Raw genomic sequence first — 15011 nt, 5'->3', positions numbered from 1 at the left:
TGTCTTCAAAGATGACAGAGTTTTGACCAAATCTTTTTTACAGTATTTGAAAAATGTGATCTCCGATTAAAGATAGGTTTGATGTAAGTTCAAGTACTCGATTACTCATACCCATTCCTACCAAATAACTGATTAAAACACACTGTTTGCAATGGTCTGCAGTAGCCTGAACAGCACCCTCTAGAGTAGCACATTGGTGTAGCCGGAGAACAGCTAGCTTCCGTCCTCCTCTGGGTACATTGACTTCAATACAAAACCTAGGAGGCTCATGGATCTCACAATCTTACATAGACTTATACAGTAACCCTAACCATAGCTATATCTTCTTGTAATTTTTCTTCTTAGTTTACCTTCCACTTACTTAGCTAATGTAGCCAATTTAGGCAGTATTGAATGTGTCACTTTTGATTACTCCATTTTGTCTCTCAACCTGTGCACCCACAGTATATAAACTTTCATTTGTAGGCAAGGTTGTAGCAACCCCATGAAGGGTATAAATTCAATGATCATGTAGTAGCCAAAACCTATTGATGTTACACTGAGCTGGGTGAATGGAATATGAATGACAGTCATCCACGCTGTAAGTTGAATTCTGAGAAAAGTGGGACGCTTTTTGCATTTCTGTCTTCTGTAACCTCTTCCGACGTCTCCAACATATTAGCCCAACAAATGATACAACCAATGATACAATAGTCATCCCTAATGTTAACCGGCACTGACCACCACTGGCCTACACATTCTATAAGGCATATGTTTCTGGGTGTAGAGTACACTTTGGATGTTTGGCAATAAAGGTTCTGTTGCTCATAGCTTTATGTCCTTTATCCTGCGTGTAGAGATTTGGCAATAGCCTACTCCTTCAGGTCATGGGTTATCTTTTCTTCTCATGATTTCTGGTACACTCACACCCCTATAGGTAAACACATGACTCGGGTGGTAATGTAAAAGGAAATCTAATAGTTTGCCCTTGTGAAATGTTTATCCGAACTGAAAGTGCTAAAAGAAGCCGGAAACTTCAATCCATAACCGCTGGCGTTGACATTTCTTAAGCAATTGAACGTGATTGAAAGGTGGGAATGTTGGAACAAAAGTCGTCTTGGCAACTTTTCATGTGTGCACAAAAGGATTACGTGGGATGCTCAAGTTCTCGAATGATATCACAGGTTTTAGTACCCTCAAGCAACAGGCCAGAGTAGTTACACAACAGTGTTCCTGCAGATTCCAGCTACATACAGTACACAACTGTTAAAGACTGTTTTATTATATGTATCCAAATGGTTAATAGTGGTCCAGTTTTATTGGTCTAAGTGCAATAACTCAGCTGTACTATTCTAGACAGCAAGTTTTTGAGGTCTTGCCTTGCATTCCCCCAATCCATGTGCACGTCCCCCCCCCACCCACCCTGTTTCCGGACGTTGGGTTGGCTAGTTGTATTGATCAGTGTAATGACGCCACAGAACCGGCAAACTCTGAGCTGTCAATAATGCCACTGAGAGGAGAAAATGACATTGAGGAAAGGTCACCACAACTCTCCCCAGCTTCCCAGCCCCATTACTGCCCTGGATCGATTTCATATCAACCCTCCCCTTCCGTGAGCTGGGCCGGCAGGGTTCAGCTCAACAACGGCAAAATGAAGCAGAGACGAGATGAAACTATTGGAGCCAAATAATTGCTGTTAGTGGTGTCATTTTTCCCTCTACCGAAACGTTGTTTGAACGTCAACAAAGAGATACCTCATCGCCATAGGCTTATTGTCTAACACCAATGACATGAAGCTTGTCATTACACAAATAATACTGCACTAGACAGTCTCTTTCATTCTAAGGTCTCGATCCCGACTTAAACTGCTCAAACTTTGAGGGACTCAAAACGTGGTCAACCTGTACACTACAAAAGCCATCGGGGCTTTTTGCCTAGTGATTGGGGAGTCACGGGGCAGAGATGGTGTTTGCCGTTTGGGCTATAGGCCATGTGACATGTGTAATGGAAGATGGATTTCCTTTACTTCGGTTCAATAGTGGCATCGCACGGGTCCACATTCTGCCTCTATCGACTTCGCCACACAGACCCGCTCACGTTTCGGATATCTGTCGACAGGGGAGCGCATGTGAAAGCACCACACGAGGTCACAGTGTCCCCCCCCCCCGGTTTGGCTGACTTGGTTAAAGAGCATAGTCCCTCTCTTTGTGACGGCGAGGGAACACATTCGCAATGTTTGGCAGTGACCAAGTGAAACAACATCTGCTCCATCTCTCTGCTGATAGGGAAACGGAGATCTGACTATTTTGTATGGGGATGATGTCATAAGCATGTGTGGAGTTTTCATTCGTTTTCTCCTGTGTCTGTGGACCATCTGAGGCAACAGTGTGCTCGAACGGCTAAACCTGTACGTCCAGCCGATGGGCCTTTGGCGTAATGTTTGCTTTAGCAGTGTCACCCATTGCTGGTGAACGGTTTGACATCATGACTAGTTTAGCAGATATTAGATTTGGGCATGTAAAAGGAAGTTCAGTTTACTGTCGCAAAGATCTAGTTATATTCCTCGTTTTTCCTTTGCCAATGTACAGTACATTTGCCCCAATGGAGGTTTAAAAAGACTCTCCAAAAAATCAAACACGACAAAGACTCAAGACACTTCTGTTGGAAGTGTAGTCTACAACTTCAAGACGCAAACTTATGCAGTAGGAAATGGTCACTAACGTACTCTGTCTTGATTCCCCAAACTACCAACAGGTTTCTTCGCTAATAGATGATTGGATTTTCTGTGATTGTGTGCGTGTTGTGTGCGTTGGGGGTTTATAAGCAGGCGAGGTAAGATCACACCAAGCCTTTTATCACATCCTTTTCTTATCAGCGAATGGGTGCAGATGTTGGAACAATTTCAGCAGATTATTGTTTTATTTTTTTTTACCCCTGTGAGGCAGTTTGTTTTTATTTTATTTATTTTGGCAGTAGGTTTGGCAATGTGGTTATGGAGCAGCTGCTCAAGTAACATTTACGTACAGAAATGTAACACTCTTTCTGTATGCAACATTTAAAAGTGCCGTCGAACTACAGTACCAGTCAAGTTTGGGCACCTACTTATTCAAGGGTTTTTCTTTTATTTGTACTATTTTTTTTTCCGCATTGTAGAATAATAGGGAAGACATCAAAGCTATGAAGTAACATATATGGAATCATGTAGTAAAGAAGTTTCTCCTGTTCCGTAGTGGTGGTGGTGGTGTGTGTCTGGGGTATATTAATAAAGTGTGTTGTTGTACTCAGTCTGTAGTGCCACCACCAGGCATGTGGTCTGTAGCCACAGATTACATGCCTCTCATTTTCTGTCCAATTTCAGCTGCCAGCCATACTGTGACATCTTCATTCTGAATTTGGTATACCTTTCATATAAAGGTCCCCGTAAATACTAGAGCGTACTATACCAACCGGAGATGTGTAGGGAGAGGAATGTTGGATAGTAAAGGGGAGGTATTGCGGAGTAGATATTGGAGAACAGTTGACGTGGGGTCACACATGCATATGTATTCATGTTAAGAATAAAAAGATGAATACTGTGTTTTATTATAGATGTAGTTCGCCAACCTTATGCCCAGTCCACTGTGTGTGTGTGTGTGTGTGTGTGTGTGTGTACACAGACAAACACTACCGTTCAAAAGTTTGGGGTAAAAATGTCCTTGTTTTTGAAAGAAAAGCACTTTTTTTTGTCCATTTAAAATAACATCAAATTGATCAGAACTACAGTGTTGACATTGTTAATGTTGTAAATGACTATTGTAGCTGGAAATGTCTGATTAAAAAAAAATATATATATATATATATTATCAGCAACCATCACTCCTGTGTTCCAATGTTACGTTGTTAGCTAATCCATGTTTATGATTTTAAAAGGCTTATTGATCATTAGAAACCCCTTTTGAAATTATGTTAGCTGTCCTTTAGACTAGTTGAGTATCTGGAGCATTAGCATTTCTGGGTTCGATTACAAGCTCAAAATGGCCAGAAACAAAGCACTTTCTTCAAAAACTTGTCTATTCTTGTTCTGAGAAATGAAGCCCATTCCATGCGAGAAATTGCCAAGAAACTGAAGATCTCATACAATGCTGTGTACTACTTCCTTCACAGGACAGCGCAAACTGGTCTAAACAGAATAGAAAGAGGAGTGGGAGGCCCCGGTGCACAACTGAGCAAGAGGACAAGTACATTAGTGTCTAGTTTGAGAAACACATGCCACAAGTCCTCAACTGGCAGCTTCATTAAATAGTATCCGCAAAACACCTGTCTCAACGTCAACCGTGAAGAGGCGACTCCGGAATGCTGGCCTTCTAGGCAGAGTTGCAAAGAAAAAGCCACATCTCAAACTGGCCACTAAAAAGAAAAGATTAAGATGGGCAAAAGAACACAGACACTGGACAGAGGAACTCTGCCTGGAAGGCCAGCATCTCAGAGTCGCCTCTTCACTGTTGATGTTGAGACTGGTGTTTTGCTAGTGTTTTCTCTCTTTGCTTATTTGAGCTGTTCTTGCCATAATATGGACTTAGTGCTATTCGGCAAAAGACCATTTTCTGTATACCACCCCTACCTTGTCATAACACAACTGATTGGCTCAAAAGCATTAATTAAGAAGGAAAGAAATTCCACAAAGTAACTTTTAACAAGGCACACCTGCTAATTGAAATTAAATTCATTCCAGGTGACAACCTCATGAAGCTGGTTGAGATAATGCCAAGCGTTTGCAAAGCTGTCATCAAGGCAAACGGTGACTATTTTGAAGAATCTCTTTTTTTTGGTTACTACATGATTCCATATTTGTTATTTCATAGTTTCGATGTCTTCACTATTATTCTACAATGTAGAAAATAGTTTTAAAAAATAAAGAAAAACCCTTGAATGAGTAGGTGTGTCCAAACTTGACTTACCAGCCCAATTTTGTCCCGCGCCAACAGGAAAACCCAGCACGAACGCACTCTTCCTTTTCCAATCTGAGCCATATTAACAGCGCTCTGACCTAATGAGAATGGGTGGGCACCAAGGGTGGTCAATCATACACTACATGGCCAAAAGTATGTGGTTACCCCTTCAAATTAGTGGATTCTGCTGTTTCAGCCACACCTGTTCCTCAGCGGTGTATACAATTGAGTATACAGCCATGCAATCTCCATAGACAAACACTGGCAGTAGTATGGTCCGTACTGAAGAGCCCAGTGTCTTTCAACGTGGCACTGTCATAGGATGCCACCCTTTCAACAAGTCAGTTCGTAAAATTTCTGCCATGCTAGACCTGCGCCGGCCAGCTGTAATTGTTATTATTGTGAGGTGGAAACGCCTAGGAGCAACAACGGCTCAGAAGTGAAGTGGTAAGCCACACAAGCTCACAGAGTGGGACTGAAGTGGTGAAGCGCGTAACGCGTTAAAATCGTCTGTCTTCAGTTGCAACACTCACTACCGAGTTCCAAAATGCCTCTGGAATCAATGTCGGCACAAGAATTGTTCGTCATAAAATGTGTTTACATGGCCGAGCAGCCGCACACAAGCCTAAGAACACCATGCGCAATGCCAAGCATCAGCTTGTAAAGCTTGCCACATTTGGACTGTGGAGCCGTGGAAACGTGTTCTCTGGAGTGATGAATCACGCTTCACCATCTGGCACTCCGACGGACAAATCTGGGTTTGGCGGATGCCAGAAGAACGCCACCTGCCTCAATGCATAGTGCCAAGTATAAAGTTTGGTGGAGGAAGAATAATGTTCTGGGGCTGTTTTTCATGGTTCAGGCTAGGCCTCTTAGTTCCAGTGAAGGGAAATCTTAACGCTACAGCATACAATTACTTTCTAGATGATTCTGTGCTTTCAACTTTATAGCAGCAGTTTGAGGTAGGCCCTTTTCCTGTTTCAGCATGACAATGCCCCGATGCACAAAGTGAGGTCCGTACAGAAATGGTTTGTCGCGATCGTTGTGGAAGAACGTGTCTGGCCTGCACAGAGCCCTGACCTCAACTCCATCAAACACCTTTAGGATGAATTGATTGCGAGCCAAGCCTAATTGCCCAACATCAGTGTGCCGACCTCACTAATGCTTTTGTGGCTGAATGGAAGCGAATACCCGCAGCAATGTTCCAACATCTAGGGGAAAGCCTTCCCAGAAGAGTTGAGGCTGTTATAGCAGCAAAGGGGGGACCAACTCCATATTAATGCCCATGATTCTGGAATGAAATGTGTTTCAGGTGGGGCTAGTGCCCCTCTCCTCTAACCGCCCCTAACTGAAATGAATTGGGGGGGGCATGAATAGACAGCACGGCTAAGCGGAGGAGATGCAGTGTGTCTGAATAGGGTCAGATTAATGCATTTGGGGCACCTACACTAACCCAAAAATAATACTTTTTTTAGGGAAAATAAAAAAAATGTGTGGGGGGGGGCGGCAACTTCATGCATTTCTACACATTTTGCCATGGGGCAGAAAAATTAGCAGTTTTATGCTATTCTACACATTTTGTCATTGGGCAGAGAGGGAAATGTACATTTTTGAAGCAGATTTTCTGTAACTCTCCACATTTTGCCGTAGCATATGAACACGTCATAAGCAATCTGGGGGGCCTCCGACTTCCAAGGGAATCGACCTGTTGAATATTGGGGGGGGGGGGGACATTAACATACAATAACTACGTTCTTTTCAGTGGGACTGGCCTATTTTGGGTTAGAATATGAATATGTAGGCCTTAACCCTACTTGTTTGATAGAATCATTTGTCCCCATCAAAAATCAACCCATCATGTACAGTTGACTATGAACTTCTGAGCCTTGATGGACCCATTGCTGCTTTGCTTTGTCTGGTTCATCAAGTAACAGAACAGCCTCTTCTCTACACCTCAAACGCAGGGACTTTAACATTGTTAGTGGCCAGCTCCTTGTACAAAATCCTCCTATATTCTGAGCCGTGGATGACATCACCCCAGGTCTTTTACACCTACCTGTGGGTTGGGTTTGTACATTGTAAACCTTTGACCTCCTTTCATGAGCCTGACAAAGTTAGGACACCGGGCGCACACTCCTGATAAGGAGTCCAGTCAGAGCTGAGTAATATTCAACCCACATATTCTTTAGACCTGCACCCTAGCGAGAGCCATGAAATGTACATGTTCTTTGCTCGCTGCTGTACACAATGTGCACAAACCTTTTGCTGATAGGCGAGTTGTTCCAGTTGCTTCAAATTCCATTTGGACTTCTGTGTGTGAGAATAGGCTGGTTTGGAATGGATGGAACCCCCCTGTTGTGTTTGAGTAGTGGTGGGCTTCTTAGGCCATGTTTCTCCCTCCTTGACGGATGAGGATGGAGTGTGCTGTGTGCCACTGCCGGCGAATGCGGAATGGCTGCCGGGAGATGACTCATGCTCAACTCACACACACACACTCTACACTCTCTCGCTCCGTCTCTCTCTCTCTCTCACACACACACACACACACACACACACACACACACACACACACACACACACACACACACACACACACACACACACACACACACACACACACACACACACACACACACACACACACACACACACACACAAGCGCCATCTGCTTGTCAAGGAGACTGAATCATACTGTACGTGGGGAAGCACTTTTGAGCCAACAGCCTGGAAGTCAGGCACGGCCGCTGCTGCTTCCACCATGGTCAGGCTGGTGATTGGGATGTTGTGTCGTCTCGCACACCGCGACCGTCTGCCGATGGAGACCATGAGGAATTTGTGACCGTGGCCACGGGATGTAGGAGAGATGTCCGATTATAAAAGGCAAGCCGCCAGGGTATTGTATTTCTGCTGCTTCCCTGGTTTCTGTTAGCCGTGTCTTTTCTGTGTCTACTCTGCAATGTCCTCCTCCTCGCTCATATTCTGTGTGTCTGTTGCTGGAGGGGCTGCTGCTCGTGACTACTGCGTGGTTAGGATAAGGTTTTGTTTTGGCTGTGGCGGAGTAGGTTAGATGAGCGGAGCAATGCTGCCACCTTTTACAGAGGAGAGCTGGTGTTTCGGTAACGCCGGGGGACTCTCTCTGGCTCGTGCTCGCAGGTCTTTAGATGTGTAATCATAGAGTACATTCGCTGGCACTCTGCGGGATTGTTCTGAATCATCCATGTGGGCTCCGTGTTCATGGATCTCGGGGAGACTGATCGTCAGCCTTGTTTGCAAAGACTGGCTTTATTCAGCCATTTCTTCCTTCCTTTACCCGGTTTATTGGTCAAAACTCTAAATGAATATTCATTGTGTTTGGAAGTGCCGCCAGGTTATCTGGGATAATCATTGTGTGTGTGTGTGTGTGTGTGTGTGTGTGTGTGTGTGTGTGTGTGTGTGTGTGTGTGTGTGTGTGTGTGTGTGTGTGTGACAGAGAGAAGATGTGGGAGAGAGAGAGGGGTGACCTCTGCAGTGGGAGAGGAATTACTCCCCCTCTTTAGTATGTACTATTATGGCCGCTACATTCCAGGGGTGTCAACAAAACCCGAGCTTATCGCGCTCTGGGAGTGGGTGGGCTGTGGAGTCATCATCCCTCATATGATCTCAAATACTGCCTGTCCGTCAGGATTTGACAAACCCGTTTCCATGTCTAGTGACTCACACCCAAGTCACCTGTGTATTTGTCTGGGATTTTATATATAAAGGATTGCTGCTGATGAATTCATTTGTAGCCCTTTTGCAGTTATGCTTTTAGCCAGGTGTCCTTATTGCTCTGGTGTGCATTTCTCATGCCTCTTGGCATGGTAGGTACATGTCTCTGAGTTGGGCCTAGCTTGTCTGAGGGTGTATGTGTGGGAGTGTTAGTGGAGGTGTACCATCACCCATGCTCTCTTCAAATGCCAGATGGACAGTTAGTTTACCATATTAAAAGCCATGGGCACATATACATCTTTCAACTGCTATGGATGGAAGATTCCTGACTAATATATTGTCCAAATCGTTAAATCTGGGGTAGTGTCATATAATTGTGCTGTACCCATGGTATAGCAATGCTGATTCTTACATGACTAGACTTGCCTCAGTATCCCCTTTTGAATGTCCCCGTTGACTAGAAAGACAAATGTAATGAATTGGACTTGTTTATTTACGTGTGTCCTGGGTGTGCATGACGAGTAGTGCAAGGGTGAGATTAGGGAAGTGACCGTTTGGGGGGGAAAAACAATGGAGATTTAGACGGCCATGACATTTTTGTAAAGCTGCGTCTTTGTTCATATCTGGTGTCGGGCAGCCGCTTGATTAACTGATATTTGGTGCCTTTTTCAGCAACTTGACAATATCGTTTGAAATACTATGTCATGCAAAGCCATGTCACTGCTAATGGGCGTTCTTCTTTAAAAGCTGTGTTAATCGGTGCTAGTTTGTGTCCTTTCAAATATGGCAGAAGGTGAGGGGGTGATGCAGAGTCCGTTCGCGGACCAATTTCACAGCGCAGATGTACGTGTGACTCATCACTTTCAGGTGGGGGGGGTTGTTCACAAAAATGGGTTTAGTCCTGTGGCTGAATGCAAATATGTAGGTTTAATTTATATCAACCATTTTGTTTTGTTTGCACTGCAAAGCAGATTCACGATTGTGACCTCATGTCACCTCATGTTTCAGCATGATAATCCACAACCCCATGTTGCAAGGATCTGTACACAATTCCTGGAATCTGAAAATGACCCAGCTATTCCATGTCCTGCATAGTCACCAGACATGTCACCCATTGAGCATGTTTGGAATGCTCTGGATTGACCAGTATGACAGCGTGTTCCAGTTCCCGACCAATATCCAGCAACTTCGCACAGCCATTGAAGAGGAGTGTGACAGCATTCCACAACAGCCTGATCAACTCTATGCAAAGTAGATGTGTCGTGCTGCATGAGGCAAATAGTGGTCACACCAGATGTTCACTGGTTTTCTGATCCACGCCCCTACTTTACATTTTTATTTTATTTTTAAGAATACAGTATCTGTTACCAACAGATGCATATCTGTATTCCAGGTCATGTGATATCCATAGATTAGGGCCTAATTAATTTATTTCAGTTGACTGATTTCCTTATATGAACTATAACTCAGTAAAATCTTTGAAATTGTTGCATTTATATTTTTGTTAAAATATAAACACGACATGCAACAGTTTTTGTGAGTTACAGTTCATATAAGGAAATCAAGTCAATTTAATTACATTTATTAATCTAATCTATGGATTAAACATTAATCGTCAGGGGTGCTGCCATGGGTGGGCCTGGGAGGGCATAGGACCCACCACTTTTGAACCAAGCCTGTCAGAATTAGTTTGCCCCACAAAAGGGCTTTATTACAGACAGAAATACTCATCAGCTTCATCAGCTGTCTGGGTGGCTGGACACAGACGATCCCGCAGGTGAAGAAGTCTAATGTGGAGGTCCTGGGCTGGCATGGTTACAAGTGGTCTGTGGTTGTGAAGCCGGTTGGATGTACTGGCAAATTCTCTAAAACAATGCTGGAGGTGGCTTATGGTAGAGAAATGAATATTCAATTCTCTACCAGCTCTGGTGGACATTCCTGCAGTCAGTATGCTAATTGTACATTCTCTCAATTTGAGACATCTGTGGTGTTGTGTGACAAAACTGCACATTTTAGAGTGGCCTTTTTATTGTCCCCAGCGCAGGGGGCACCTGTGTAATGATCATGCTGTTTAATCCGCTTCTTGATATGCCACAGTTGCCAGATGGATGGATTATCTTGGCAAAGGAGAAATGATCACATAACAGCAACGTAAACAAATTTGTGCACAGAATTTGAGAGAAAAAAGCTTTTTGTGTGTAGTCAGATCTTTTGTTTCAGCTCATGAAACCTGCAGCCAACACTTTGTGTTGTGCATATATACAGTCAAAAGTTTGGACATCTACTCATTCCAGGTTTTTCTTTATTTTCACTATCTTCTACATTGTAGAATAATAGTGAAGACATCAAAACTATGAAATGACGTAGTAACCAAAAAAGTGTTTAAACAAATCAAAATATATTTGAGATTCTTCAAAGTAGCCACCCTTTGCCTTGATGACAGCTTTGCACACTCTTGGCTTTCTCTCAACCAGCTTCATGAGGTCGTCACCTGGAATACATTTCAATTAACAGGTGTGCCTTGTTAAAAGTTTAATTTGGGGAATTTCTTTCCTTACTGCGTTTGAGACAATTAGTCGTGATAAGATAGGAGTGTTATACAGAAGACAGCCCTATTTGATATAAGACCAAGTCCATATTATATCAAGAACAGCTCAAATACACAAAGAGAAATTACAGTCCATCGTCACTTTAAGGCATGAAGGTCAGTCAATCCGGAAGTTTCTTCAAGTGCAGTCGCAAAAACCATCAAGTGCTATGATGAAACTGGCTCTCATGAGGACCACCACAGGAAAGGAATACCCAGAGTTACCTCTGCTGCAGAGGATAAGTTCATTAGAGTTATCCGCCTCAGAAATTGCAACCCAAAGAAATGCTTCAGAGTTCAAGTAACAGACACATCTCAACATCAACTGTCCAGAGGAGACTGCTTGAATCAGGCCTTCGTGGTTAAATTGCTGCAAAGAAACCACTACTAAAGGACACCAATAAGAAGAGACTTGCTCGGGCCAAAACATGAGCAATGGACATAAGACCAGTGGAAATCTGTCCTTTGGTCTGATGAGTCCAAATGTAAGATTTTTGATTCCAACCACCGTGTCTTTGTGAGATGCAGAGTAGGTGAACTGATGATCTCAGCATGTGTGGTTCCCCCCGTGAAGCATGGAGGTGGTGGTGTGGAGGTGGTTTGCTGGTGACACTGTCAGTGATTCATTTAGAATTCAAGGCACACTTAACCAGCATGGCTACCACAATATTCTGCAGCCATATGCCATCCCATCTGGTTTGTGCTTAGTGGGACTGTCATTTGTTTTTCAACAGGACAATTACCCAACACACCTCCAGGCTGTGTTAGGGCTATTTGGCCAAGAAGGATGATGTAGTGATGGAGTGCTGCATCAGATGACCTGGCCTCCACAATCACCTGACCTCAACCCAATTGAGATGGTTTGGGATGAATTGGACCGCAGAGTGAAGGAAAAGCAGCCAACAAGTGCTCAGCATATATGGGAACTCCTTTTAAGACTGTTGGAAAAATTCCTCATGAAGCTGGTTGAGAGAATGCCAGGAGTGTCAAGAATGCCAAGGCAAAGGGTGGCTAATCTAAAATATATTTGGATTTGTTTAACACATTTTTTTGGTTACTGCACGATTCCATATGTTACACTTCATAGCTTTGATGTCGTCAATGTTATTCTACAATGTAGAAGAAAGTAAAAATACAACCTTTGATTGACTAGGTGTGTCAGCTTTTGACTGCCACGTGTGTGTATGTGTATATATATATATATATATATATATATTGTGTATATACGCATGCATGCATCTACATGTATATAAAAGCACCTGCGCTACAACCTCATTGCTAATTGACTAACCCCCACTTTCCCCCTCTCTCAACCATACAGTGACAGCTACATTGTGCGCGTCAAAGCGGTGGTCATGACCCGGGACGACTCGAGTGGCGGCTGGCTGGCCCAGGACGGTGGATGCCTCAGCCGTGTGGGCGTGTGCAAGGTGCTGTCGGCCGAGCTGCTGGGCCGAAGCAGCTTCCTCATCCACGGCGAGCGCCTCAAAGACAAACAGGTAAAGCCCCTGCTAGCACTCAGACCCAAATCCTGAATCGTTACAGTAACAATTCGCTCACTAGCTTCCAAAGTAAGAAGTGTCGTTGGTAACGTGGTATCGAATCCCGCCCAGGGAAGATAAGGATTGATTCTGTCACACGCATTTAGAATGTATTCACAAATCCTTCATTGTCACCAATTAACGTTTTTCTTGTTACCCAAATGTGTTTTGTCAGATATCGATCCTCAGCTGTTTCCCTTCTGTTTCTCTTTCTATTCCTTTATAGATAATTCAGGTAGTAGAAATCAGTGTGGGCTTGTAAGGAGGCTTGCACTTTCAGCATAGTTTGTTAGGAGCATTGTTTATAGTCCATTCAAACGTGTGCCGCCTCCCAGGTGATTCTGGAATGCTTCCTGAAGAGGGATCTGGTGTACACCAAGGCCACGCCCACATTTCACCACTGGAAAGTGGACAACAAGAAGTGTGGCTTGACGTTCCAGAGCCCGGCCGACGCACGCGCCTTCGACCGTGGGGTCAGGAAAGCCATGGAGGACCTGACGGAAGGTACGGGAGGGGAAGGCGAAGACTATGAGGGCTGTGTCTCAATGCTCTTGAATGGTATACATCCCTTTCTTTTATAGCCACTGATTGCTGAAAGAGGTGGATAGGCAACCACCATATTGGTTTAACTTATCAAATGCGTTTAGATTATCATATCATGAAAAGGAATATGTTTGATGCTATGGGAATGTGGAAGTCCAACTAAAGTGGTTCAGCCTCCTGCGCTTCAGGTTACTCACTATTGGCCTGTTCTGCCATCTTTGTTTTCCAGGATCTACCACCTCTTCTTCGACCATCCAGAATGAGGCCGAGTTGGGTGACGACGATGTTTTCACCGTGAGTCCCTCCCCGTGTTCCTCTATTGTAGTTTCTAACACCAGCAAGTTCAGGGACAAGGTAAACACTTGAGAGAATCCAAGTTTGTCAGTTTTGGTTAGGGTCAGGTTTCTAGTCCCACCCAAAACTCTGGGCTTCATATCAATAGAGATGGTATGTTTCCCATCTATGATCATGGCTGTCCACTTGCATGTTGGACTCCATATTGTTTCCGTCTGCAGGATCACCTCTAGTCTGTGCTTGGTTGGGCTTCTCTCTCGCCTTCACTTATAGTCCCTTTTTTGAAGTGCGTGTGAAGATTTCAGTTATTTTAGTTTGGCCCAGTTCGGGAAGAGATGGGCCTTTGTTTTTGAGCAGGAGATGGCTGGTGTGATAGTAACAGGCGGCTGGTGGGGTGGAGGGAGGGAGGGTAGGAGGAGGGGTGAGGGTTAGGTATCCTGTAGTGTTTTGACCAGACTCCGCCACCGCTTGGCATTTGGTTTGTCTCCGTCCCCCCACCCCCCTTCCCTCCCACCCCCACCCCCTTCCCTCCTCCCTCCCCCCTCCCCTTCCCTCCCCTTCCCTCCCCCCCCCCACCCCCCTTCCCTCCCTCCCCCCCCCCCTTCCCTCCCTCCCCCCTCCCTCCCCCTCCTCCCTTCCCTCCCTCCCCCCACTCCCCACCCCCTCCCTTCCCTCCCCCCTCCCCCCACTCCCCTTCCCTCCCTCCCCCCCCCCCACTCCCCTTCCCTCCTCCCCCCACTCCCCTTCCCTCCTCCCACTGACCCTCCTCTAAAACTATCATTAGCAGCTGCTTCCTAGCAAACTGCCTCTGTGATTTAACACCATGGGGGGGGGACTGAGAGAAGGGAACGCCTTGTGTTGTCTCTCTCTCTTCCCTCATGTCTGGAGAGAGCTTGGGGTTTTTGGCCGCCGGGCCTCTTGGAAGGGGGAGTTGTGTGTGTGTGTGTGTGTGTGTGTGTGTGTGTGTGTGTGTGTGTGTGTGTGTGTGTGTGTGTGTGTGTGTGTGTGTGTGTGTGTGTGTGTGTGTGTGTGTGTGTGTGTGTGTGTGTGTGTGTGTGTGTGTGTGTGTGTGTGTGTGTGTGTGTGTGTGTGTGTGTGTGTGTGTGTGTGCGCATGGATGCTTCCTTCAGCTGTGTTTTGACTTGCCTCCGTTGTGGATTTCTGTAGATGGATGTTTTTGTTAGCAATTGTGGATGTTCAAAGAGCACGTTTCTGAAGAAAACGTCTAAATAATTTCATTTAAAATGCTCGAGGTGATTAAACATGCTAATTTACTTGAGTGCAGAAGCTGTGAAAGGGCATGTTCCTAGCATAGTTCAGTATCCCCAAGCTACCAGCTTCGACACATTAGACAAGATGGGTCACTTCCATCTCTTTGAGAACAAGAAGGCCCTCAAACTCTTAATTCTCCGCATTACTGACAATGTTATGATCCGAAACGGCTCTTCATCA

The 15011-nt window shown here is 44.8% G+C and overlaps 1 protein-coding gene across 5 annotated transcripts in view; it reads left to right on the top strand.

Annotated features, from left to right (window-relative positions):
* Positions 1 to 15011, top strand: part of LOC124003430 (sprouty-related, EVH1 domain-containing protein 2-like) — a 32743-nt gene that overhangs the window by 2712 nt on the left and 15020 nt on the right. For 2 of the 5 annotated variants that reach the window (XM_046311687.1, XM_046311689.1), the window contains exons 2-4: positions 12503 to 12680; positions 13058 to 13280; positions 13495 to 13559. In XM_046311687.1, the coding sequence (XP_046167643.1) occupies positions 12503 to 12680; positions 13058 to 13280; positions 13495 to 13559 (466 nt within the window). Of the gene's footprint in view, positions 1 to 7620; positions 7788 to 12502; positions 12681 to 13057; positions 13281 to 13494; positions 13560 to 15011 lie in introns of those variants that run through there. The other 3 variants (XM_046311690.1, XM_046311691.1, XM_046311688.1) reach the window with 2 other exon arrangements.

Source organism: Oncorhynchus gorbuscha, linkage group LG18 (assembly GCF_021184085.1).
Source record: "Oncorhynchus gorbuscha isolate QuinsamMale2020 ecotype Even-year linkage group LG18, OgorEven_v1.0, whole genome shotgun sequence".
In the NCBI taxonomy this organism is placed as follows: Eukaryota; Metazoa; Chordata; class Actinopteri; order Salmoniformes; family Salmonidae; genus Oncorhynchus; species Oncorhynchus gorbuscha.
This window is presented reverse-complemented; position numbering and strand designations above follow the sequence as displayed.